This window comes from Onychomys torridus, chromosome 11 (assembly GCF_903995425.1).
Source record: "Onychomys torridus chromosome 11, mOncTor1.1, whole genome shotgun sequence".
Classification (NCBI taxonomy): Eukaryota; Metazoa; Chordata; class Mammalia; order Rodentia; family Cricetidae; genus Onychomys; species Onychomys torridus.
The window spans coordinates 23670515-23697547 of record NC_050453.1 but is presented as its reverse complement, the minus strand read 5'-3'; the positions used below and the strand labels follow the sequence as shown (position 1 = coordinate 23697547).

At 47.2% G+C, this 27033-nt stretch overlaps 3 protein-coding genes across 7 annotated transcripts; 1 reads left to right on the top strand and 2 right to left on the bottom strand.

Moving 5' to 3' along the window:
* The first annotated feature begins 211 nt into the window (after window positions 1-211).
* Window positions 212-3031, top strand: Apoa2 (apolipoprotein A2). Of its 2 annotated transcripts, XM_036202925.1 has the most exons (5): window positions 212-864; window positions 1724-1851; window positions 2003-2095; window positions 2386-2518; window positions 2911-3031. In XM_036202925.1, the coding sequence occupies exons 3-5, from the start codon at window positions 2044-2046 to the stop codon at window positions 3029-3031; spliced, it is 306 nt and encodes a 101-aa protein (XP_036058818.1). In that variant the 5' UTR covers window positions 212-864; window positions 1724-1851; window positions 2003-2043. The 2 variants fall into 2 exon arrangements, with proteins under 2 accessions (XP_036058818.1, XP_036058819.1); XM_036202926.1 differs by lacking the exon at window positions 1724-1851 and having other exon boundaries at window positions 212-324; window positions 2006-2095.
* A 2301-nt stretch (window positions 3032-5332) lies between these two features.
* Fcer1g (Fc fragment of IgE receptor Ig) lies at window positions 5333-9561 on the bottom strand. 3 transcript variants are annotated; one of them, XM_036201874.1, is made up of 6 exons: window positions 9415-9561; window positions 8991-9085; window positions 6433-6524; window positions 6252-6287; window positions 5830-5850; window positions 5333-5693 (listed from the first exon to the last, which is right to left on the bottom strand). In XM_036201874.1, exons 2-6 carry the CDS (start codon window positions 9037-9039, stop codon window positions 5631-5633), a joined length of 261 nt encoding a protein of 86 aa, XP_036057767.1. In that variant the 5' UTR covers window positions 9040-9085; window positions 9415-9561; the 3' UTR covers window positions 5333-5630. The 3 variants fall into 3 exon arrangements, with proteins under 3 accessions (XP_036057767.1, XP_036057768.1, XP_036057766.1); XM_036201875.1 differs by having other exon boundaries at window positions 8991-9066; XM_036201873.1 differs by lacking the exon at window positions 9415-9561 and having other exon boundaries at window positions 8991-9130.
* Window positions 9562-9639: 78 nt separating this feature from the next.
* Window positions 9640-24853, bottom strand: Ndufs2 (NADH:ubiquinone oxidoreductase core subunit S2). Of its 2 annotated transcripts, none has more exons than XM_036201871.1 (14): window positions 24553-24853; window positions 23630-23736; window positions 16212-16402; window positions 14082-14202; window positions 13620-13732; window positions 13306-13380; window positions 13088-13165; window positions 12862-12947; window positions 12537-12656; window positions 11729-11858; window positions 11187-11282; window positions 10953-11036; window positions 10052-10109; window positions 9640-9872 (listed from the first exon to the last, which is right to left on the bottom strand). In XM_036201871.1, the coding sequence occupies exons 1-14, from the start codon at window positions 24645-24647 to the stop codon at window positions 9835-9837; spliced, it is 1392 nt and encodes a 463-aa protein (XP_036057764.1). In that variant the 5' UTR covers window positions 24648-24853; the 3' UTR covers window positions 9640-9834. The 2 variants fall into 2 exon arrangements, with proteins under 2 accessions (XP_036057764.1, XP_036057765.1); XM_036201872.1 differs by having other exon boundaries at window positions 23630-23757; window positions 24553-24615.
* Between the last annotated feature and the right edge of the window lie 2180 nt (window positions 24854-27033).

Here is a 27033-nt window from a genome sequence, read left to right as displayed (position 1 = left end):
AGCATGGCCATAGGCGCCATCTTGGAAATGGGCAAAGGAAGCGCTCAAAGACCCAACCCACTCAATGATGAAAAAAGGTGCTTCAATTTCCCAGTGACCAATGGGAGAGGAGGAAACAGAAGAGTGGCAGGCCTGGCAGCCCCAGAGCCGCACTCGGGCGCTGCAGTGGCTAGGGGGAGTTCGTGGGTGGTACTTCAGAGTTGAGTCGAAGGCCACCTTACTGAGATCGCCCAGCCTCTTCAAGGTCGAGATAAACTTTTGAGCACTTGAGACACTAGAGGGAGCGTTTTGTCGCTTGGACCACTGGAGCTCCTTTAACCGGACGTGAGAAAAGTGAAACTACCTTTTGAGCTTGGAGACGTATTTTAAGAAGGGACGCTCAGGGACTGTGAAGACGTAGTTCACATCACTCTCAACCTTCCTGAAATCCTCTGGGGAATCCACCACACATCTCCAAAGGACTGCTGCTCACAAACACAGCTCTCCTCCCCTAGAACACAGAACCAACCCCACCACTCCCTCCCCACTCTGGAATTCTACAAGCCTTCTTGTTAGAACAGGAATGATGGGTGAGGGTTTGAGGGAGGCGAGCGGGTTGTGGGCAGAACTAATTTCTGAAGCAGCTGCCCTCTCTGGTTAGTCCTTCCTTGCAGAAAGGACTAATAAAATCCAGGAAGACGACTACAGCCTGTACGGACACTCTTCCCCCGGGGCCAGGGTCAAGCCGTAGTGTGCACGAGAACCCTTCACAAGAGGACAGCTGGAAAGGGGGAAGATTTCATAGACATTGTTTGCACCACCCACCCCTCGCTAGCTCCCACACTTCCACCCCGTATCTCTCAGTAGCGTTCCAGTGCACATAGGGTAAGCTTCAGGGGCAAAAGGGTGAAAGATAGGAATGTTTTCAGTCTCTACTTAGCTAATCCACAGGAAAGCTCTGGGCCTAGCGAATGTCCTCTGTCCTCCCACACAATTAGAGCTGGGCCAAGGGCCAGGACCTAAGCGATAAGGTGATCAAATGACCAGGCACCTTCGACCTGGACAGAAACCTCTTAACTGTTGCATTTGGGAGCAGGAGGGCAGAGGCTATTTTTCTGAATTTGTTTTTTGGGGGGTAGGGTACACTCATCAGTGAGAACCCAGGAATGTTATTCTACATTCTCATGCCCCTCTTCCTGTCTCATTACACATTAACTCAAAAAGGGACAGAGTCAGCTGTATCTGCTCTGGTTTGTATCCCCTAAAGCCCCATCCCACCTTTTTCCTTATTTCTTGTCTTTTTCTTTCCCTTTTTTTTTTTTAGTCAGGGTCTCTCTATGCAACCCTAGAACCCACTATATTGACCAGGCCTGCCTCTGCCTTCCCAGTGCTGGGATTAAAGGCGTGCGCCACATACCTGGCTTCTTTCTCCTTTCTTTTGTTCCCAAATACCTCTTTGCCAAGTTGCTATGAAGGGATGTAGGGTTGGAGAAATGCAGTCTCTCCATTATGAGGTAAAGACAGCAAGGGCCAAGGGCTTCATGTCCGAACTTTCCAGAGAAACAACTTAGAATCCTGATTCCCTGCTACACATTAACCCATCAACTTCAGCCCTCGGTCCCCAAAGAATAAATCATAAGCAGATCTTGGTCTTCATGAGAGTTTATACCCCCGCCTCTCATTCTAACACCAAGGGCCCCTTTGGCTTGTTCTTTCATCCATTTCTCCAACTTGTTTACTCCAGCATGATCTCTGCCCCCTCTGGACTTGCTCTTCTCTGTGTCACCTGACGGGGTGGGGAAGTAGATGTGTATATAGCCCCTGCCTCCAGTCAGGCCCGGAGTAGATGCCAAGGACAGCGACACTGAACAGGTATGATAAGGGAGTGAGCCATGTGGGCAACATGTAAAGAGGATGGGGCTTTAACCGTGGAAAAGGAAAGAATTAGGTTTGGCATGCATGGGGGGTGGGGGGAACCCCTGGAAGGGGCTAAAGCCCATCTGACTTCAGTGTCCTTTCCCAGCAGCAGTTCTGTTCCTAGGCCACATCCTCCCTGCTGCCATCATGAAGCTGCTTACAATGGTTGCACTGCTTGTCACCATCTGTAGCCTGGAAGGTGAGTTCGTAATATGGAGAAAGGAAACCAAAGAAAAGAAGGTGCTGGGGGTCCTGGCTGCCCAACTCCCTTGTGCCTCTAAAGCTGAGTGTGCCAACCAGAACTCAAGAGGAAAATCATTCCCTTTCTAAAGTGGGGGGGGGGGCGGCAGGACACAAAACAAATACCTAGCAGGACACCAATTTGAGGAAGGAACTAAAAGCTGGGGTGGATCTTGTAGGGTGTGAGGGGAGACCAAGATTCATTGCTGGAAATCCAAGTGAAAAGCTCATGCATATGTGTTTGTGTAGGGGCTTTGGTTCGGAGGCAGGCAGAGGAGCCGGATATGAAGAGCCTGGTCAGTCATTATTTTCAGGCCATGACTGACTATGGCAAGGACTTGATGGAAAAGGCCAAGAGCTCGGAGATTCAGGCCCAAGCCAGGTAAGTCTCCAGGAGAGGGCTCAAAGGCTCAAGGGCACCAGGACTACAGAAAATAGGAAGATAGGAATTCTCATGGGACTCTTCACTTAGCAGCTGGGGTTCCAGAAGATTGGGCTTAAATTGGGAAGAAAAATCCCCCCCTTACCCAATCGATCAAGTGTATTCCTCAGACAGATGGGGGCAGCAGGAAGTGGACCTTGGACTCCCGTCCCTAGTGTCTGATCCCCTGCTGCATGGAAGGTCTACTCCTCTTACAGACTTTGATATACCAGGATACATCGGGGTGTATTGCTTGGGAAGCTGGGTCAGTCTGCTCTGACCTTCACTACCAAGAAAGACCCTGTCAGTGACTAGGGCCCTTCACACTAATCTCTGGTCCTTCCCCTCCCCAGGGTTTACTTTGAAAAGACACAAGAGCATCTGACACCCCTGGTCAAGACAGCCGGAACTAGTCTGATGAGCTTCCTCAGCAATTTGATGAACTCGGAGAAAGCAGATCCTGGTGCTAAGTGAGGTGTCGGGCACCAGTCTTCCTGCCCCAGCTGCCTCTCTCCCTACCTTCTGCCCATTTTCTACAATAAATGCAGAAGGAGTCAAGCTGTGTCTCGTGTTTTTGGGTGATTGGGAGAAGTAGCGAGAGGTGGTGGAGGAGGAGGAGGAAGTAAAAAGATCAATCTGCTTCTAAAAGGGGAAGGGGACTTTTGGAGGAACCTGTGAAGAAAGGACTGAAGGAAGAAAGAAATGATGGACGTGATAGAGTAGATGCCTGTGATTTGTCACCAGACCCAAGGAGTGTCCCCAGGATGCTCTGAAGCATCAGTGAAGGACATGGACCCAAGAAAGGAACGAAGGACTCACAGACAAAATCCCTTGAGTTGGGGTCATAGGAAACAAAGGTAGCCCTTAGAATTTCTTCTTAAACTTTCTATGAAAAGATCGTGGGTTTGTTGTTTTGTTTTGTTTAAAAAGAGCCCCACGCTGGGCAGTAGAGGCACACGCCTTTAATCCCAGCACTCAGGAGGCAGAGCCAGGGGGATCTCTGTGGGTTCAAGGCCAGCCTGGGCTACAGAGTGAGTTCCAGGAAAGGCACCAAAGCTACAGAAAAATCCTGTTTCGAAAAAACAAAAACAAACAAACAAACAAACAAACAAACAAAAAAAGAGCCCCACAGTGTGATTCAAGGGCCCCATCTTTCCTTTTGATCCTGGGGAACACTGTGTTTTGTCATCCCACAATAAAAGGTTAGGTTAACCCTTTTCTCCCAAAGCACTCTAGTGTCTTCACTCCAAACCTCTCATTCAGCTGGGTGTGGTGGCACATGACTGCCTTTAATCCCAGCAGTCGGGAGTTCCAGGACAGCCAGAGCTACAAAATAGACTGTCTCAAAATGAAACAAGCCAACAAACCAACCCAAAAGGAAAAGGAAACAAAACAGACCAGCTAAGGATATAGTTTAATGGTAGAGTCCTTACCTAGCATGTGTGAAGCCCTAGGTTCAATTCCCAGCATTTGAACAGCCAATATAAAAACAAAACAAAACAAAAAAAAAATCTTTTTGTTTTATGTAGAACAATGTATATAGACAAGAAAGTCGGTGTCCCTACTTTCAAGGTGACCTTAGACAAGATAATATGTCAAAGCCTGAATTTCTTATACAGGTTAGTGAGCAGATAAAATGATACAGCGGGAAAATACTTTGAAAATATAAGACACTATGCAGTGCTGTGTTGTCCAGCACAGGGGATTGCCAGGGGTGAGCTTGGGCACTCTGGAGTGCAGTGCTGTGTTATCTGGCACAGGGGATTGCCAGGGGTGAGCTTGGGCACTCTGGAGTGCAGTGCTGTGTTATCTGGCACAGGGGATTGCCAGGAGTGAGCTTGGACACTCTGGCCCTTTCTGGAAGAAGGCAGGCAGGTCAGAGACCAGCTCACTGCACCCTACATGGCTTAAACATCTCCACGAGGAGCTTCCTGGGGACTCTGGGGAGAGGACAGTCACTGGCAGGGGATTCCTTGACTACCCACTGTGGAGGAAATGACCTCCCATTTGGACCCAGCTTGTTCCCCTTGACCTGTCCTATCTCCAACCTCTATGAGGTTCTCTAAGGTTCTTCTTGCTCCCAAATCTTCTGAAAATTCCTTGTCCTTATAAAATCTTCCACTAGGAGAGTCACATGACCCTTGTCATCACATTCCTTCAGCATGCTTAGCTTTCCAGCTATGCTAACTCAAACATGCACAAGCTGGATTGATATTATCTAGATTGGTGACTATTTTGGGTTAGACATACAGGCTTCTCCATAAACTGATCATGATTCATTTTTCAGACACAAAAAGCCACATTGAGAACAGAAGTAATTTTTTAGGTTCCAATGTCTCCGAACACATCTATACTCCCAACACTGAGTGAAAGTGTAAGAATGCTCCGTGTTCTATTTCCATCTCAGAGCACCAAGAGACTGAGGGTCTTATTACTCATGTAGATACAGTCAGCATTCACACCCCAGAACAAAGTAGCCAGGGCAGTGGTGGTGGCGGTGGCCCAAGCCTTTAATCCCAGCACTTGGGAGGCAGAGGCAGGTGGATCTCTGTGAGTTTGAGGCCAGCCTGAACTACAGAGCCAGTTCCAGGACAGCCAGGGCTACCCAGAGAAACCCTGTTTTGAAAAACAAACAAACAAAGCAAAGTAGCCCTGCAGTCCTGTGTTCTCAGCAGCTGAGTTTGCCTTACTCAAAACTGTACCTTCAACATCTAGCCCTAATGCTTTGTACAAGCTGAACCAACCAGTATATGAGAAATGACAAAGGAATCGGAGTCAGATCTGTGACAGCTTTATTGGAAGGTCATCCCTTTCTGCTGTTTAGCAAGGGTTGGGGATCAGGGAAGGAGAGAGGAATGAAGCAAAGGAATACGTAAAAAAATAAACATCGGTGAGTAAGTGTTTAATGGAGACTCGGGACTGCTAGTGTACATTAATTTAGAGCCTAGCATCATTATGGGAGTAAGGTCAGCTAGCATCACAGGCATGGAGGTAGCATAGTGGTGTCAACCATGAGGGCTAAGAGAGAACTAGAAGCAGGAAAAGAATACAACCAAGGACAAATGTTCTCAAGCTATTGGGGTGGTTTCTCATGCTTCAGAGTCTCGTATGTCTCTTGGCTCCGGGGATTCAGGCCCTGCAGGAGAGTCAGAGGATGATCAGGAGTTGGAGCTCACCACAGGGCCCCCATCCTCCTCACAGACCCCATTCCTATCAAGGTCACTCCAGCCTCTTTTTCTGACCTCTCAAATAGGGAAAAGAGGGTCACTCACCGTGTAAACAGCCTCTGATTTCTGTAGAGATGAAAGGAGCAAGGCATTAGAGACCAATACCTTCTTCGGGGCCTCCCATCATCCTTTCCCACCCAGGGAGTATCTGGGTCAAGGTGAGTGTTAGCTGCCTTAACCCAGGAGCACTCACGTGACTGCTTATTTACCCATATGGCTATAAATACACTTCAGTACAGCATACAACTCTCGAGTGTATTATCACCTCTACTTGATTCTTTCCTGTCCAGATACTTTATTTGCCAACTAGATGGCAGGGTGCTACCCATCCTGAGGTGAGGGGCAGGGTGCTGTTTAGTACCCAAAACACATGCCTTCCCAGAGGCCTCAGACCTAAGGCTAGCAACCCAGGAAGGTTGAAAGCCTGAAAAAAAAGTGCGGACGCGCAGGTGTGGGAGACTCCATACCTCATAGCTGGCTACAGCTGCCTTTCGGACCTGGATCTGAAGTGGGGGAAAGGCAATCAGTAAAGGAGAACTTGGAGGCCCATCTCCTTTCCCTCCAAACCATGGAGAATCCCTTCGGTTCCCCTTCCCGCTAGCCTCCCACTTCTGGGTCCCGTTCTTAGACCACCCCACCCCACCTTACCTTGAGTCGACAGTAGAGCAGGGTGAGAACAATACCGTACAAAAACAGGATGGCATCCAGGATATAGCAGAGCTGGGGCTCTCCCAGGGCAGCTAGGGGGATACAGGGTGCCCATGGGACCCGGTGCACAGGGAGGGGGAGGGTTGTTGCTCAGAGGAAGGGAAAGGGGTCAGGGAGGTGGGACAGGGCCTTGTGGGGGCCCTTCTAATGGAAGAAACTAACAGTCTTTAGACTGTTGCTTCTTACCTTCCCTCTTCCCCCACAGACTACGGTAGGGGTCAGATAGGAAGCGTGAAGGAGTCTGCTGTGGTAGGACTTGGGTTTGCTGAGGGTTAGAGACTTCCCTGTCAGCCCCAGACCTCCCTTTTCAGTTCTGTGGTTCCTCAGGCATCATTGAGCACTTCTTCTACCTCAAGGACCCATCAGAGTTTACTGAGCCGAGACAAAAACCTCAGCCCGGAGGGGGAGGGGGGAGAGAATGGTAGCAAATTTCAGCAAAGAAACCACAAGAGTGTGTCTCTGCTAAGTCCTGTGACCTGTGGCTGAGGGCTGGACAGGAAGGATGTGAGCTGGTGAAGGGAGGAAGGCAATTACTCTGGTATTGGCCATCTTCTCAGACTCACTGCTTTTTGGCCCACAAGGCACTTGACTAAATCAAAAAACAAACAAAAACCAAAGTGACTACTTTTTGAGGCGGTACAGATACCGCTGACTCTGCACGGAAAGCGGGATGGTGACCACGGCTCAAAGGAATGACCACAAACTAAATCTAAAATATGGATTCTTCCTCCTGCTACTCTGCCCTGTTACTGCTACCCTTCCCCTCGAAGAGGGGAAGTTTGTGCAACAACAACAACAAAAATCACACAGGAGCTGAGAGTGGCAGGTCATGCCTATAATCCAGATCAGCCTAGAATATAGAGTGAGATCCTGTCAAATTAAAAATTAAAAAAAAAAAAAAAAAAAAAGGCTGGATAGTGGCGGCACCCGCCTAGGAGGCAGAAGTAGGTGGAACTCTGAGTTTGAGGCAGTGTGGTCTACAGAGTTCCAGGACAGCCAGGGCTACACAGAGAAACCCTGTCTTGAAAACAAACAATAATTTGCAACAAATAACCCTCTTACCCGCCCACCCACTAAAAAAAAAATCAAGAAATGAAACCCCACCACCAACCGCGGGCACAGGAACTGAACATGATGGCCACACACACTCCCATATGGCTGAGGCAGGAAGAATCTGAGTGATGCCAGCCTGGGCTACATAACGAGCCCCTGCCTCCAGTGACCGCACAGGACCTGGGCTCCAGGGACTGCTCCCAGCTTCATCAGGACCAACGCAGTGAATGTCAGCCTGCTCTGGGGCCTCGATGTTTTTGCCTTTATTTCTCATCTGATGCATGAGTCTCTAAGACTGGGCACTTTATGCTACCCATCCCCTCACCAGTTAACAAAATGCTGTAGCCCTGTCCACTTCCACACAAGTCAGTTACCAAGACTGGTAAAGTACTTTTTATTCTACAATACTCCCAGGCGAGATTGCACAAATCTCAAAACTACCTTGTGAGAGAAACATCAACATCACCATTTTTACGGATGATGAAATACAGGTACTCAGAAAAGCTTAGAAACATTCAGGGCCAGAGGTAAGCAACAGAATTGGACCTCAAACCCAGTGTTTCTGTCTCCAAAGCACATTTGGAGACCCTCCTTGCCAGTCATTCTTTCTGTTTCCCTACGGTTTAACCCCCCATCTGTAAAAAGCCAGCTCTCAACCAGTTCTCTTCAAACTCCTTGCTGGGCATGGTCGTTCAGGCCTATCAATCCAGCACTTGGGAGTTGGAGACAGAAGGTTAGGAAATCAAGGTTAGCCTCAGCTAAATAGGGAGTTTCCAGGCTAGCCTGGGCTACATAATACTCTGTCTCCCCACAAGACAAACACCTCACACTGACAGAATGCAAAATAAGCAAAAGCTGAGGGGAGGAGCCCTTGGGCAGCCTAGAACCTTAGAGCCGCTGGGTCTTAGGGCCTTTGCTGTTACTTCTCAGCTGGTGATTGAGAACACAGGACTTGGCACTCTGCTGCCTACTGATGTCAGCTGACCGAAAGGTGTGGCCCTGACCATCCCCAGAAACAGTATTCATGTCTACTTGGACTCCCTTGCCTTACCCCCACGCTCACAGACAGGCCCTAGCCTATCTAGAGGGCTTTATATATATATAACTATCTAGAGACCAGCTCCCAGCAGAGACCGAGAACATCCACGGTATTGCTGACCAAGAGATGGATCTTTCCCAGAGAAGCTCTTCATGCTGTACAGTCCCCACCCCTGACAAACTAACCCTTCATATTGGTCCTGAAGTCACTCGGAAGGTAAAAAAGGGACAATAAAAATGGAAATGATGAGTAGTGCCTGGGAGGGGACCCAACAGGGCTAACTTCAGAATCTGCCTCAGCCCCGTGCCCACCCGGCCAGCACCAGCCTTCTTCCTTCCATCCCCAATTCGTGCCCTGACTCCCACTCAAGTACAGCTAATGGTCCTCCCCAAACCCTTTCACCTACCTGCTTGTTCGACCAGAAGGAGCAGGACCAAGACCACGGCTGGAATCATCTTGGGCAGGGGCTTCGGAGCCAGGAACTGGTGATCAGACGACAGACTGCACAGCTGTGCCCATGAGCAGCTCCCTGACCACAGCTCCCCCTTCCTGCCCCGCCTTCCCCCCACACTTTGGCCCCTTCCCCTTCCTGCACTGCAGGCCAGGCGGCTCCCGGAAGGGCCAACTAGGGGAGCTGGAAGATCTGGCCTCTAAGCCTCAGCCCTTTCAGGGACCAACCTCCTAAGCCACAGCATGAGCAGACGTTTTCATGCTTGGGAAGGGCTGTCTCTATCCGCCATGTTTTAACAAGCCCTCATCCACCATTCAGACAGTTGTACACATGAGGGAAACTGCCCGAGACTCGCTTAGATCCCACCACAGCCCCTTACCTTCCTGTCTGGAACTTTACACCCAGTCTTCACTTGAGTTAACAGTTTGCATAGACGCTAAGAGGGTTTGGGCAGGAGGAACTGAGGGGAAAGGGGAAATGGGGAATGGAGAAGTGGAAAGGGCAAGAGTCAGAGAAGGGGTGGAGATTCAGCTGGGAAAACCGAACAGAGAAACACAAAGTGAAAGACAGTAAGACACCAAGAAAGACTCATTAGAAGCTTGAGCATAGGGGCCGCAAGGCGGCTAATTTAATATAATTTCTCTTTTTCTAGTACATGCACAGAAAGCCTGTACAGCTAAGTCAGCATGTACATATATGTTTGTTTATACACACGGAGACACACAGCCTCATTTTCTGTGAGGGATAGGCCTTGCAGAGGAAGCTGCCAGGCACGGGGGCTCAAAGGCTGTGACTTTGCTCATCGGTCTATTTCTCCAAACACAATATCCTGAGTACCTAGAGGGTTAGAGGATGAAGGTTATTGCCAGCGGTTCAGAGCACATGACTGTGTCCAAGACACTCTGGCCTAGAGTCCAGAACATAGTTTATACTGAACATTGAGTGTTTGGTTTTGTTCCTAAACAGAATCCCAAACCCCTTGTTTTAGACACCTTACTACATAATAGGTCTCATACCTATAATGGCTACAACATCTGCCAACATGTGTCCCTTCGACATCTTGTCCAAACCAGCCTGTGGAGAGGACATAGGAACATGTTAATACAAGTTTTCAGAGAAGAGCTCTTCAAAATCCCATCCAAAGGCAGGGTATGGTAGTATATACAGCTAATCTCAGCACACGGGAGAATGTTTATGAGTCTGAAACCAGACTAGTCTACATTCTAGACCAGCCAGAGCTACATACTGAGACCTCACCTCAAAAACAAAACACCGCAATAACAAAAACCCCAAGCCAAAATCCTCATCCAGCCAGGCACAGGAGCTTATATCTGTAATTCTAGCACTTGAAAGGCTAAAGCAGGAGGGTCACTGTTGAATCCAAGGAAAGCCAACACACATATAGTGAGCTCCAGGCTAATTGGGTTTGTAGCAAAATTCTGTCTTAAACAAACAAATGGAGCAAAACAAAATCTCATCCAAGAGTTGGGTGTGGAGGTGTACGCCTGTAATCCTTGAACCTGGGAGGCTAAAGTCCAGAGAGACAGTAAGTCTGAGGCCAGCCTTAGCTACATAGGGAGTTCTAGACAAGCCAGGGCTGTATAGCAAAGCCCTATCTCAAAAAGCAAGGTGCTGGAGAGGTGGTTCAGCCGCTAAGAGCGCGTACTGCTCTTGCAGAGGACCTGAGATTGGCTCCCGAAACCAACAACTGCCTATAACTCCAGCTCCAGGGATCTGATGTCCTCTTTGGCCTCTGAAGGCACCTGCACTCATGTAGCATACATATACACACATACATACACATATAAAAGCAAAAAATAAATAAAATTTTTAAGTAGCTGAAAATCAACAAAAATCCTCAATCAAGGTGAATAAATTATTAATGTATTACAGTTAGAACCACTGAGATTGTCATACCAGGTGGGCAAAACCAGGAGCCTTGATCTTGCACCGATAAGGGCGGCTGCTGCCATCAGACACCAGATATACCCCAAACTCTCCCTGTTTAAGGAAGAAAATTGGATGCCTCCTTAGTAGGAAGAACGTTCTTCTCTTCTACCCAAGCCTCTCTGGTCACTAGTGAGGGAGCACTCTGTTCACTTCTATCTCCAGCCCCCACTTCTATACCCTTTTTCTTCCCTCCTCCCTCACCTTAGGAGCTTCAATAGCGGTGTATGTGGCTCCCGGAGGAACTTGGTAGCCCTCAGTGTACAGCTTAAAGTGATGAATTAGTGACTCCATGGATGTCTGAAGGGAGCAAAAAGGGAGCATCAGAAAACCAGATCCAGTCAGGCAGTGGCGGCACACGCCTTTAATCCCAGCACTCAGGAGGCAGAGGCAGGTGGATCTCTGGGAGTTCGAGGCCAGCATGGTCTACAAAGTGAGTTCTAGGACAACCGGGACTGTTACACAGAGAAATCTTGTCTTGAAAAACCAATAAAAGAAAAAGGAAGAAGCCAGATCCGAGTTCTGCCCTTGGGCTTTCCCCCAGCATACATAACAATCCCTGCCCTTTGGGATACTAACAACACACATGTAAATCAGGAAGCAGTAGACAGAATAAAAGATGAGTGTGGTGAAAGGTCAGTCTTCAAAAGTTAAACTGAAAGGCAGGATTTAATCTGAGGACATTTCTCCGTGGCCACCAGTCCCATTCCCACACCCAATCTTTCTTCCCTCTCCCTGCAGCCAACCTTCATCTCTGCTCGTTTAGGTGGAGACACTTTGGCATCATCAACCTTGATCTCCCCCGGAGGCATCTTGTTCAGACACTGTAAAATGATTCGAAGGGACTGGCGCATCTCCTCCACACGACACAGGTACCTGCAGTAGATGAGACAGACTTAGAACAAGAGAAAGCAGAGAGGAGAAAGAAGCAGGAATCCGGACAGACGCCCTTGGGAGACATGAAAACTGTTAGGAAATGTTCCTGTTTCTCCTGGTACAGAATCTCTGCCTGCTTTGGCTGCCCAGATAAACCCTGCAGTGTTTGGATTCTACCATTGAGTCCTTCTCCAAATCTCTCTCTCTCTCTCTTTTTTCCAGCACGTGGCCTGTAGTTGTTCTCCTTTACCCTCTTAAACCCAGTTTGGACCACAGAGTCCGGGAGTCGAATGGAAAGATAAACAAAGAGAACAACAGTAGCTAATCTCACTCAGGGTCAGTAAACAGGAATGGACTGTGTAGCTTAGAATCAAGAGGGAAGAGCGCTGGGTCAGGAGGACTCCAATCTCAATCACTAACAGGCTGACCCCTAACTTATGCTTCAGCTTTATCAGCTACAAAAGCAGCCAAACTAGCTCTATCTAAGGCGGGATGGCAGGATAAGGGTGAAAGTAAACAGCTCCATCATTCGGTGTGTGCTGGAGGAGAATACCGGGGTTGTGAATGCTATGCACGGCTCTACCAGGTTTCACACATTATGCAGGCTCCTACAGACACCAGGAAACAGAGCAAAGAACTCGGCAATGACAAAGAGCTGAGCAAGGGTTTGGATCTTACCTATCGTAGCAGTCCCCCTGAGAACCAATAGGAACATCAAATTCGACCTGGTCATACACATCATAGGGCTGGGTCTTCCGCAAGTCCCACTGGATGCCTGAGCCTCGGAGCATCACTCCACTGTAGGGTACAATGGGCATAAAACTCCACAAAAACAAGAAAGGACACACATGCTGCCTATTTCCCTCTCCCTCCTGAACACTTTGGTTATGGAACACAAACTCAAGGCATGGACAGGAGAGTACCAAACATGCTGGGAACCAAGACACTGGGCTGTAACGCTCTACAGTCCCTCCCACCCCTAAGGAAAGAAGTTGTATTCTACCTGAATCCATAGTTAAGTGCGTCTTCTGCTGATACGACCCCGATATCAATCGTCCTATTCCGCCAGATCCTATTGTTGGTCAGCATCTATGGGTAGAGAAACCCAGTGTGCTAATATTCTTCATGACATCTTCGAAAGCCTCTGTACCTATGTAACACTGGGCACTAGAATTCCACAAGCCCTTTTAGGGGATAAAGATATTTTTTCCCATTGATTTCTATCTTACCTCCTCCACCTCATCAATCCGAAGAGAGAAGTTCTTAGAAAACTCATAAATGTCATCCATAAGCCCAAGAGGTAGGTCCTAGAAACCAAGTGGTGATTCTTGTTATAGCACCCCTTCCCATGGGGCCAGAGTCCCGTTCCATCAGCCCACACTGCCCTCCAGTGGTCAAAGAGGAAAGAGGCCTGGACGGGAAGTGTGGAGGCAGGCTAGCCACTCACCTGGTGCACACCTCCTGGTCGGATATAAGCAGCGTGCATCCGGGCTCCAGATACCCGCTCATAGAACTCAAACATCTAGACAGAATGCACTAGGGGTGAGAAATAGAGTCCAGGGACCCCCAAGTCCAGCAACATAGTAGCTCATTGCCCCACCCCTGACTTCTAGTGGCTAGCCAAACACCTCACGATACACGATTCTCACAAATACAATCCAACAAAATATACTGCTCCCTTCCCGTTTTCATCTGTCTCCCTCTCTGCCCTCTCTACTTCATGTACTTCTTTCCCTGTTCCTATCCATGCCTCCCTTATACCTTCTCTCTTTCTTCAAACATCCAAAAGAAAGGAGTCATGGCACCAATGTCCAGGGCATGTGTGGTCACAGCCATGATATGGTTCAAAATCCGGGTGATCTCTCCAAACAGCACTGTGAGATGGAAAGACAAGAAGTGATGGACAGGACTGGAGGGATGACTCAGTGGGTAACGGCTTGCTGACAAGTCTGAAGCCACATGGCAGAAGCAGGGAACTGACTCCCAAGAGTTGTCCTCTAACCTCGCCATACACGCCTTGACACATGCAATGTCACATGCCTCCACACACACAATAAACATCCAAAATGAATGTTTATACATAGTGTGTGTTTTTAGAAAGGACAGAGGAGCCAAGGGCTCATTCTGTGTGAGTGGAATCTGGAATCTTAATATCAAAGTTGAGTTCAATGCACTGAGATGTCCTGTGCTCACAGGGCAGCAGAAATAAGGATCAGAACATACCTCGGATCCACTGTGCCCGGGGAGGAGGCTGGATGTTTAGCAGCTTCTCCACAGCCAGAGAATAGGCCTGTTCATTACACATCATGGACACATAGTCTAACCGGTCAAAGTATGGAAGGGCCTATTGAAAGGGAGGAATGAAGGTCACATTTAACAGGCCCAGGAGTGCACTGTCTGAGGCAGGAAGCCTTCCTCTTGTTAGCACTGAAAGTCAGTACTTACCTTTAGACACTCAGGAGTCCCAGCAAAGCAGAATGAAAGCTCCCATAACATGCTTATCTAAAACTAGCATCAAATGTTTAAAAACTAGCTCTCTAAAATGATGAGACCTTGATTTATCATGTTTGACAATTTCCATGGTGATAATACTCCCACCACGGTCAATTTTAAACTATCAAAATGTAACTAAATGTACCCTTGAGACACATGGCACATTTTACACTATCTTTATGATACGGATCAAAAATCTGTGAGTCTACATAAAGAGTTCTAGGACAAGCAGAGCTATACAGTGAGACCCTGTCTAAAACACACACACACACACACACACACACACACACACACACACACACACACACAAATGTATAGTCTAACTTTAATAATAACTTCAGCAACTAAGTCATAAAATTTCTAAAAACTTCATACTCAGGCTCTTACGAGGCTCTTCAGCACTGTAGCCTTTCTCAAAGTATGCCCTGGACTTCTATGTCTTTTTCCTCTTAGTCCCTTAAAATGGAGATTTTGAAGGAGAAAAGTCAGTTTTACATTAGCCTTCCCCCAGAATGTCAGGAAAGCAAAGTCCCAGCTGCCTACCAAGCCAGTTCCAGCTTCCAGGAAGAAGGCGAAGTTAAACTGCTTCTCACAGGGACAGCCTGTTCCTGTCCTGATGTCATTTGTGACGCAGGATGATGCTACAGGGGTTAACCCACAGAAGTGTGAACAGAAGCCACTAGGCTCCCTGGAAGAAGCACATTGTAGTCACAGGGCTGGGTCGAAGCCCTGATTCCACTATTCTGTTCAGGGCCCTTTCTGTTGTAACAGGAAGAAGAAGAAGAAGAAAAAAAAAAAAAAACCCAACTAACCAACCAAACAGAAAAACATCTGGAAGTATATTCCAGATCCAACTCCAACTCCTTCAAATCCGACCTTCAACTATTTAGGTCACCCAGTTCTTCTAAACACGGCAAATTTTGTCACAAACCTCCTCCGGTCACTCTGACTCACGGAGTGTTTTGAAAACAGATTTTAAGAGAGTGGGAAGACACAAGAATCCGCTGCTAATCCTGAAGAGCTGACGTCTCATTCCTCTTCCTCTGCCCATGGGGACACTAGCTTTGACGCACTCACTTAAGAGGGAAACTGAGGCACTGAAGTAATGACAGAAGGGCCATTCCAAAATGAGACAGAGGAAAGCTGGGAGTGTGGTCCAGCTATAAAGTGCCGCTGCTGGAAGAACCCCAGAGATTCCTGCATCCTTCAGCACTTTCTCCAAGCTCCCATCCAACAATGACCTCAAAGGACTGATGCAGTTGGCTGTTACTTACTCCTAGCTCTTGGGGGGACCTGCCACCCAGCTCCCCAATAAATAAACAGTATTATTCTTACTTATGAATACGCAGCCTTAGTTTGGCTTATTTCTAGCCAGCTTTTCTTAAATTATCCCATCTACCTTTTGCCTCTGGGCTTTTATCTTTCTCTGTTCTATATGCCTTTACTTCTTAATCCATGGCTGACTGTGGTTGGTCCCTGGCACCCTCCTCTCCTTCTTTTCCAGTTCCTCAATCTCTCGTTCCAGATTTCTCCTCCTATGTATTCTCTCAGCCTGCCAGCCCCGCCTATCCCTCTCTTGCCTAGCTACTAGCTGTTCAGCTCTTTATAAGACTAATCAAGTGTTACAGACAGGCAAAGTAGCACAGCTTCACAGAGTTAAACAAATGCAAATTAAAGAACGCAACAATCTGATTCATTAAACACACATTCCACAGCATAAACCAAGGTAACATATCTTAAAATGATAGTACACAACAGACTAACCCTTACTACCCTCCTGCCCTGAAGCTGGGGGCAGCAAAGCCATCGGTCTCAAGCTACAGCTCAGACCCCACCCACAGGCCCCTGTTCACCCCACACCTGCAGATAGGTCTTGTACTCAATGAGCTTTTCAGTGCCCCGGTGCAGGAGCCCGATGTGAGGGTCACACTTCCGCACCATCTCTCCACTCAGCTCCATCACCAGCCTCAGGACGCCATGGGCTGCTGGGTGCTGGGGCCCAAAGTTCAGGGTCACGTTGGAGACCACTTTGTCCTTCAGAATGTCCACATCTGAGAAGCAGGAAATAGTTCTGAGCCAAATGGTAATTCCCTTGGGCACCCCCAAGACACAGTAAGGAATTAGTTCTCTCTAAATATCTTCTGGCTCACCATCCCATACCTTATTAGCATCCTCATTCCAATATAACTAGGAAGATGGCCAAGAAATGGGGGAAAGGGAGGAAGCTCCAAATTTTCCAATGAGGGATCATGAAGTCCATTTATAGCCCCTAGAACAGTGATTCTCAACATGTCGGTCATGACCCCTTTAGGAACTGAAAGACCCTTTCACAGGGATCACCTAAGACCACTGGAAAAACACAGATCTATACATTACAAGTCATAACACTGGCAAAATTACAGTTATGAAGTAGTAATGAAATAATCTTATGGTTGGGGTTCAGCACAACAGGAGGAACTGTGTTAAAAGGGTCACAGCATTAGAAAGGTTGGGAACCCCTGCCCTAGAACACCTTTTTTTTTTTTTTTAAACTGAGGATCGAACCCAGGGCCTTGCGCTTGCCTGGCAAGTGCTCTACCACTGAACCAAATCTCCAACCTCTAGAACACCTTTTATTTTGTTGTTGTGCTAAGAATTAAACCCAGGGCACTGCTTGTCTGAGGCAAGTACTCTACCACTGAGCTATTCTCCCACCTCCTTCTAATTTTCAGACAGGATCCCACTAGATTACCCAGGATGGCCTTGAACTCAATAGTCCAGGCTAGTACTGAACCCTTAATGATCCTCCTACCTCAGCCTCCTGAAGAGTTGGGCTTATAAGTTTGTATCATGAGACTTGGCTACTATTCTCCTTCTTCCCCTCCTCCTCCTCCTCCTCCTCCTCCTCCTCCTCCTCCTTCTTTTTATTTTCTGAGATGGAATTTCACTATTGTAGCCCCAACTGGTCTGGAACCCACTCTGTAGACCAGGATGACTTTGAATTCGGAGATCTGCCTGCCTCTGCCTAAGTGCTGGAATTAAAGATCCTTCTGGGGCTGGAGAGATGGCTCAGAGGTTAAGAGCACCAACTGCTCTACCAGAGGTCCTGAGTTCAATTCCCAGCACCCATATGGTGACTCACAACCATCTGTAATGAGATCTGGTGCCCTGTTCTGTGTACATAATAAATAAAAAATAATAAATAAATAAATAAATAAATAAATAAATAAATAAGATCCTCTATCCATAGTCTACTATCACTTCTGGTTTATGCCATGCTGGGTATTAAACCCAGGACCCTGTCATTGCTAAGCAGGCACTCTATCAACTGAGCTACATTCCTAGCCCAAACGGCAGTTTTTTGTTTTGTTTTGTTTTGATTTTGGAGCAGGGTCTCTCTACAGAGTCCTGGCTGCTCTGGAACTCAATATGTATACTAGGCTGGTCTTGAACTTACAGAGATCTGCTGGCCTCTGCCTCACTGGTGCTGAAATTAAAGGCATATGATACCATGCCTGTCCTCCAAATGGCAGTTTTTTACCCTCAAGAAACTTAAGACTTCTGGGCCAGGCATGATTAATATAATCTTAATGCTCAGGAGGTGGAGGCAAGCAGACCACTGAGTTTGGGGCCAGCTTGGTTCACAAAGTAAGCTCCAAACCAATCAAGGATACATGGTGAGACCCTATCTCAAAAAAAAAAAAAAAGAAAGAAAGAAAGAAAGAGAGAGAGAGAGGAAGAAAGAAAGAAAGAAAGGAAGGAAGGAAGGAAGGAAGGAAGGAAGGAAGGAAGGAAGGAAGGAAGGAAAGAATAAAAGAGAAACATACTTTAACTTGGAAAACAATTACAAGTGAAAAGTAGTCATGAGGTCAAATTTATGTTACCAGGTAGCTGACTTAGCTGTCAACTATTGGCAGAAAGAGGTTAAGCAGGACTTCCGGGGACAGAGGAGAAGAAGGCAGGTCGCCAGCCAGAAGTGGAAAGGCAGCATGAGCAATACGGGAATGTGAGGTAACAAGCCACACAACAGAACACAGGGTAAAGTAAACGGGTTAATTTAAGTTATAAGAGGTAGTGGGCAAGCCTAGACTAAAACCAAGCTTTTAAAATTAATAATAAGTCTCCATGTTGACATTTGGGAGCTGGTTGGTAGAACAGAGAAACTTATTATGCATAAAAACTTAAAAATAGAGGGATGAGCCGGGCAGTGGTGGCGCACGCCTTTGATCCCAGCACTTGGGAGGCAGAGGCAGGAGAATCTTTGTGAGTTCAAGGCCAGCCTGGTCTATAGAGCGAGATCCAGGAAAGGCACAAAGCTACACAGAGAAACCCTGTCTCAAAAAACAAAACAAGCCAGGCAGTGGTGGCGCACACCTTTAATCCCAGCACTCAGGAGGCAGAGGCAGGTGGATCTCTGTTTTCTGTCTTGAAAACAAAACAAAACAAAAAACAAAAAAATAGAGGGATGAAACATCCCATGCTCTACAATCAATACAGGCCAAGTCTTAGAAGCAAGTATCTAAGAAACTGTTTATGATGAGTTTTTTTTTTTGAGCTGAGGATTGAACCCAGGGCCTCAAGCGCTCTACCACTGAGCTAAATCCCCAACCCAGGCGATCTTAAGTAGCAGAAAAATAATGTCTGGAGGCAGTAAGAGAATATTATTAGTAGAGGGATCCATATTAGTAATGCTAATAATATTTACATAAGACTTACAGGACTGGAGACATGGCTCAGTGGTTAAGAGCAATGGCTACTTTTCCAGAGGACCCAGGATCAATTCCTAGCACCCATATGTCGGCTCACAACTAGTAACTCCAGTTCCAGAGAATTACAATGCCCTTTTCTGTCTCCCTTGGGCACAAAGCATGCACATGGTGAACACATACACATATAAAGGATTTACATATTCAAGGTGGCCCTTACAAGTTGCAGAACTTACATATGACAGGCCTTTAATTCTTACAACAGTGGTTCTCAACCTGTGGGTTGTAACTCCTTGGGGTGAAAAGACCTTTACACAGGGGTCACCTGGAACCATTGGAAAACATTAGTGAGTCAGGAGGTACAGCCCAGACTTCTGGACAGAGAGAGAACTCTGGGAAGAAAAAAAGGAGTTGCCAGCCAGACTCAGAGAGAGAATAAGACATGCAGGAGGAGAGGTAAAAGCTATGTGCCACATGGTAACACGTTGATGAATAGAAATGGGTTAATTTAAGTTGTAAGAGCTAGGGGAACAAGCCTAAGCTACAGGCCAAGTTTTCATAATTAACAATAAGTCTCCAAGTCATTATTTGTGAGCTGACAGTCCCAATGAGAAAGATCATCTAAAAGCAGCAAAATTACAGTTAGAGGGTAACAACAAAAATGATTTTATGGTTGGGGGTCACCACAACATGGGGAACTGTATTAAAGGATCACAGCCTTAGGAAGGTTGAGAACCACTGTCTTACAAAGTCATGAAATGCAGTAGGCACTCAATTCACTGGTAAATGGAGAGTTAAGACTGGAAACCAGGGCTAGAGAGATGGCTCAGTGGGCAAGAACACTGACTGCTCTTCCACAGGACCCGGGTTCAATTCCCCGCACCACAAGGCAGCTCCTCAGAACTGTCTGTAATTCCAAGATCTGACATCCTCACAGAGAAACACATGCAGGAAAAACACCAATGCACATAAAACAAAAGACTTGAAACCAAAGCCCCGTTTCGACCAACATTCTTCAGTTTGTGTTTTGTGGTCTGACAGATCTGAGTACAAATCTGGCTTTGTGTCCTGGATCAGGTTTTAATTGAGTACCATCATTTCTTCACAACTAGGGTAATACCCCATAGAATTATGATGATTAAGTAAAATAATGCATATAGACTGCTTTAACCCATGACAAACAGCTATCATTATTGCATTTCTGAAAAGGTAACTGTTAGATTCTTAGTTTTTAAAGAAAAGAATAACATGTAAGGGGGCTGGAGAGATGGCTGGAGAGATGGCTCACTCCTGGTCTTCCAGAGGTCCTGAGTTCAATTCTCAGCAACCACATGGTGACTAACAACCATCTGTGATGAGACCTGATGCCCTCTTCTGGCATGTACAGATTCATGCAGGTAGAATACAATAAATAAATAAATCATTAAAATGATGCTTGCATGGGCTGGGGATTTAGCTCAGTGGTAGAGCACTTGCCTAGCAAGCACAAGGCCCTGGGTTTGGTCCTCAGCTCTGGCAAGGAAGAAGCTTCCTTGGGGAAGAAGTGGGTGACACTATACAGGATTCTTAGAGATGGGACAAAAATTCTGTATACCCTTTTTGTTGGTTGGTTGGTTGTGTTTTTTGGCTACATAGTGAAACAATATGGGGGTGGGGGGAGGAGCCGACGAAAAACAAGCAAACAAAAAAATTAAGCAAAAAACAAGTAACTGCATGATTGTTTGTTTGCTTGTTTGTTTCTTGAGACAGAGTTTCTCTCTGTAGCCCTGGCTGTCCTGGAACGAGCTCTGTAGACCAGGCTGGCCTCAGACTCAGAAATCCACCTGCCTCTGCCTCAGGAAGGCTCAGATTAAAGGCGTGTACCACCACTGCCCGTGACAATGAAATTTTAGAAGGACAGGCTGAAGAAATGGTTTGGCCGTTAGGAATACTTGCTATTCTTGCGGAGGATCCAGGTTTGGTTCCTAGGACTCATACAGGACTGGTTCACAACCACCTATGACTCCAGTTCTAGGGGACAGGATGTCTCATATGCCCTCTGCAGGCCACTGTACACACATAACTGTCCTAATAAAAAATGCCAGGTACACATATGGACAAGCAAGCATTCACACACGCACACAAAGTAACCTAAAAACATCAACAGGGAGAGCTGGAAAGATGTCTCAGTTATTAAGAGCACTTGTTGCTCTTACAGAAGATCGGGTTCAGTTCCTAGCACCCACGAGGTGGCTGACAACCATCCTTAACTCCAATTCTACAGAATCGGATGCCCTCTTCTGAACTCCACGGGTGCCAGACACACATGTGGCATACTTACATGCACATAGGCTAAACACTCAGACACGTGAAATACATCTTAGAGTATTTTTAATTAAAAGAGAGAAATGATGAAAACCTCTACCTGGCTTGTTGACTTACTGGACAAAGATATGGAGGGCGAAAGAGAGACAAAAGCCAAAGATAACTATAAAGTTTCCATCTTGAAGGACTGCTGCAGGATATTTGACCACACCGTGAACGCTGAGATTGCGTTATATGCTGAAAAAGAGTTGTGGTGTGGCTCAGCCCTAGCACACACCTTTAATCCAAGACCTTTCTGCTTAAATACTGTAAATAGGATTAAATAAAGCCAACCATAGGTCAAGAGGCAGACCAAGCAGCCAGTTGACAGGAAGTGAACTATTGAGGGATATTTGTTCTCACTGAAACTCCAAAACTATGTTTAAAAAATTAACTTTGGATGTTGGGGGGAGAGCTGTAGAGTGCAGAGCCAGTGCCATTGAGAGTACAGAGGACAGAGGGAAATGGATAGAAAGATGCACAGGAAGTACATAAGTAGGGTTTTATGAGACTTTGTGATCTTTTTTGATCAGGGACCTGTGGAGAGAGACACTCTCTTGCCGGGTCTCCAGCCAAAAGAGGTCAGGTGGTTGCTTCTCAGCTTCTCTGATCTAGCAAATTTTCACCCCAATATCTGACTCGAGTCTTTGTTGGAAAACAGAACAATAGAGACTTAGTTAAAATCTACACTGCTGCATCCCTCCAGGCTGCAGCCTTAATGGCCAGTAGGACACTGACTTGGGCGGGGAGGGTGGCTGTGTGGCTGCAGACAGTAGTTAAAATATCAGTAGATTCAGGTGCAGCTGATAAGCTAACAGGGAGAAAAAAAAAGTAAACATAGGATTATTAAGAAAAAGACAGAGAGTAAGAGGGAGTCTGGAGGACAGAGAGAGATACACAGGAAGTAGAAGGACATTCAGTTTGAAGCCGAGGAAGGAAGAAGGCTTCTGGGCTGTCTGCTGAGGAGGAAGGTCAGCTGGATGCTTTCTCTGCCTCTCTGAGCTAGCAGGCTTTCACCCCAGCAATCTAGCAGCAAACCACTCCAGTCTTTACTGGTAAAATGGGAAAGTTTTGAGATTTTGTTAAAAACAACAAAGAAAACCATGTGGTGATGGCTTTAATCCTAGCTCTCAGGAGGCAGAGGCAGGTGGGTCTCATAGTTCAAGGCCAGCCTGGTCTACAGAGAGTTCCAGGACAGCCAGGATAGATACACAGAGAAACCTTGTCTGGGAAACACAAAAACAAAAAACAAAAAAACAACTAACAAACAAGAAAAAAGGACAATCTTGGTACCACTGATCAAAATTGAAAGATCAAGAAGAAGAGTTATTCCAGCACTTGGGAGGATCAGGGAGGAAGATCTTGATTCTGAGGCCAGCCTGGACAATACAGGAAGACCCTGTTGCTTTCTTTCTTTTTAAAATTTCATTTATTTTATGTGTATGATGGGGGTGTGGGGTGTGGGGTGTGTGTGTGTGTGTGTGTGTGTGTGTGTGTGTGTGTGTGTGTGGAGGGTAGAAGAAAGCATCAGATTCCCTGGAAGTGGAGTTACACATGGTTGTGAGCTGCCATGTGAGTGCAGAAAACTGAACTCAGGTCCTCTCAAAGACCAGAAAGTGCCCTTAACCACTGAGCCATAACCACAGCACAAGACCTGGTTTCAAAACATGAAAAACAAAAGAGCCAACTTGTTGGGTTTTGTTTCATTATTGTTTTGTTTTTGAAGACTTTTTTAAATTTTATTTTATGTGTATATGTGTATGAGTGCTTTGCCTCTATATATGAATGTTTACCACCTATATGCAGTTGCCTGAAGAGGCCAATAAATCCTTTGGAACTGGAGTTACAGGTGGTTGGTTATAAGGCACCTGATATGGATGTGGGGAATTGAACCTGGGTCCTCTGCAGAAACATCAAGTGCTCTTAACTCTCAGGCATCTCTCTAGTCCCAAAACACCTAGTTTTGATTGGGGAAAGATGCTTGTATTTAAGTAGGTTTCCATTCAAATGCTCTTAGGAAAACGATGCTGTCCACAAAGAGACAGACGTGTATGGAATCTGGAAAGAGCTGCCATTAATTAAATAATGGTAAGGACCTTTCAGTATTAATTGAGGATGACTGTCATTCCTTTGTCTCTGACCAATAAATCCCTACTATTATCACTTTGTCTGAAATAGAGGGAACTCAATAGCACTTAAAAAATCAGCCAAGATTTCTGATGACTTGAGACAGCAGCTCTGAAAACTCACCATTCCAAGGAGGAGGCTTCCAGTGGGCTGTTTCCTTGGAGGGGTACATGAGAGCTCCTGCAAACTGCTGTGCCCATTCTATATCTGGCTGCCACTGCCGAGCACCTCTGAGGAATTAAAGATAGATCCTATACAAACAGCATGAACAGTGTGCTTGGTTCCTGTGTTCCCATTCATTTTTTTTTTTCAAAACTTTTTTTGAGATTTTAATTTAATTACATTTCTCCCTTCCCTTTCCTCCTTCCAAACCCTCCCATAGGCCCCTCCCCACTCTCCTTCAAATATATGGTCTTTTTTCACCAACTGTTAGTGCACACGTACATATATTTGTATACACATACATATTCCTAAATATCCTATTCACTCTTATGTGGGTGGGTCCAAGGAAGGATGGCCTGTATTGCAGGGCTGGTATTCTTCAATCCCATAGTGCAGTTTGGGACATACAAGCTGGGGTCCAAGCTCCTGCACTACCACGAATGTTCAGAACATCATTTGTTCACGGTAAACCTGAGATTGCTGGGGGGGGGGGGGGGGGGGAGAGGGATGGAGGAAGGAGAGAGAGAACAAACTCGCATAGCGAGAGAAAAAGGGAGAGTGAGAAACTGGGGGAACGGGCTCAGAGAGGAGGGGGTCTCCCTTCTTCGGATATGAGAGGAGGTACGCTCGATCATTAATTTGAAGGGTAGTGTCTTCCACCTCACCTATTTCGCCGCTGGCAAAACAAATTCACCCTCCTTTTCCCCATCCTCCGCTACAGGACGCACACTGCATCTAGGGACCTGAGCAATCTGGCCTGCGCAAGGAGGGTCACAGGCCTGGGTCATTCTTTCCTAAGGGGTCACAGGGCCCTTGAAAATGTCCTCAGACTCGGGAAATTCTAGTTTTGAAGAGAACGCATGCAGGAAAGGCCTCCTCCTCACCTGCTGGGCTGACTCGGCAGTCGGATCCCAGACCCGGGCCGCAGCACCTGGGCCCCGACGCCGCGGAGGCAGCACACAGCCCTCAGTGCCGCCATGTTCCCCAGGCTGCAGAACGTAGGAAGGAGAACCGGGCGGAAGTGAATCCCGTGCGCCTCCTTGTGGGCTTCTCTGCTATTGGCACAGTGGGGTCACCATCTTGGAAGCTGGCAGTGCGGTCAATTGCAAACGCGACGACATCCGGATTCCGCTTCTCCGCTTCACTTGGGCTTAAATAACTACGCCTGCAGTCATCTTTAGTAAGGGCGTCCCTCTTTCTAGGCGAAAGAGAAATTAACTGCTTTTTCTTGAGGCAACTCCGCGATGAATCCCAACCCAACACTTGGCGCTGAGTCCACTCCCTGCACTCGAAAGTTACCTTACAAACTTCCCTCCCACTAGGACCCGATCGCACACTCTGTATGGGTGTTCCTTCACTGTTCCTTTCCATACTGGTCATCCTCCTGTGGTAGTCCTTCCTGCTTTCCGACTGAAGGCTCGGGTTTTGATAACTATCTTTTCTTTACGGAATCAAAGAGTTAATTTCCAGATGTCCGGAATCGGGATTGTAGAAAGGGACTCAAGTGCAGTAGAGTCTGAGAGCTCGCCAAAACAAAAAGGAATAAAAGGCCAAGACCACCAACATTGGCAGAGTCGGTGCAAAGGTGTGGAGCCACCTTTTTACAAACGGAGATCCTCTATCAGTGCCCCTTCTATTCCTGTGATTCCTGAACCTACAGAATCACAGATTCAGGAAGCATTCTTAGTGATACCTGGTACCCCACCTCCATCCAAGATAGTCTCACCCTGCCACAGTCCTCCTCAGAAGAATATAACAACATAGAAATGTAGTAACACGAGGACTCTGAGCCTAATTCTGTAAGGACAGAGTTTTTCTGCCCTAGAGGCTGATCTCTCTCTCTCTCTCTCTCTCTCTCTCTCTCTCTCTTTGTCTCCCAACTCAGCTCCAGCTGGGCCACCCACTCTTTGAGGTTCTACAATTTTCTCATTGGAAAGAGGCCTCCCCTACATCTCCCCCAGACAGGGTCCCTGAGACATAGCCCACCAGCGGTGCAGCTGGGTGGGGCAGACAGACAGGGGAGTGGCACTGGGAATTCTTAGCTGCAGAGGAAGAGGCTGCAGATTTCTAGGCTGAAAATTGACCTAATGGGAACCATACCAAAGGGTGGGGCCAGAGATCCCTTGGCTGTGGGAACTGACCAAGACCTGGTGTAGACAAAGGCAAGCCCCAGAAAGCAAGGGCAGAGGCTTGGTCCCTCTATATATCCCCCCTTTTCTAGGCCTTCTTCCCTGTAGTATAGTTTAAATGTTAAATGTGCTAAAGATGAGGGGAGGCGGATTACTCATTTTTGTGTTAATGCAGCCTACAAGAAGTCAAGATAGACTCTTGCTTGCTTAGCCCTGGGGGTAGTTTGAGCTGAGACTGGGGGGAAGGCTCTTGGGGCGCTGCCTAGGACACTGCATCTTTTGTGCCTTCTCCCTTCTGCCGACACCCCCCACATGCTGTTGCTGTCATTCTATGGCCCTTTGTCTTTCACTGCTTAGTCACCCTCTTTGTTCTCATCTCGGGTGGGGGATGGAAAGGAGCAATAAGAGTACCCTGGTGACAGCTCCTCTTGCCCCTGTCCCTTCTGGCCCCTCATCCCTGTGTGACTCCTCCAGCCTCAGCCCCTCCGCTCAGGACCAGGGAGGGTCAGGGTATGTGATGAGGTCAAGAAGTGAGACTGGGAGTCACAACAGGGTGGGTAATTCAGGAAGTGATAGGCACCGGCAGGTAGTAGTGACTGGGGCAGGAAGGGAGGGGGAGAGGAAGCCCCCTGATGAAGGTGATGCGGAGGACAGGAGGTGACGAGGCAGAGAATGAGTAAAGGGGATGGGGTAGGAGAGGTGGTGCTTCTCTAGGAAAAGGAAGGGACTGCTGAGTGTACTCTCCTTCCTGGGGATTTCCTGGGGAAGCGAGTGGCCACAGGGTGGAGTGAACAGAAATTGCCCCACTTCTGAACCCCTTGCTTCCTTGCCTCTAGAGTCTGCTTTTTATCTCCTTAGTCGCCTCCAATTCTGAATCAGAGAAGTCATTAGCTCCCTTCTCTAACCCCCCCCCCATGAACCCACCAATCACTATCCGCATACCAGGTTCTAGGCTCCTGTTTCTCTTAGTACCCTCAAATGCCATTTGCACCCTCTCACTCTGCCCCATGGAGAATGAGGAGCCAACGACTGATTACTAGATAGTCCGGGAACTACTGGATTCGAAAGGTGTGTGGGTGGGAGGGAACAAGATTGACTGAGTGACTCTGGTCCCCAAGACAGCAGGCCTTGTCTAGGTGAGAGGTGGCTGACTTGAGGAAGGGGGAGGGTTGGGGATAGTTGGGACTAGGTAGGAACAGGGCCAAAAGCCTGGGGGAAGCTACTGGGAGCTGAGCC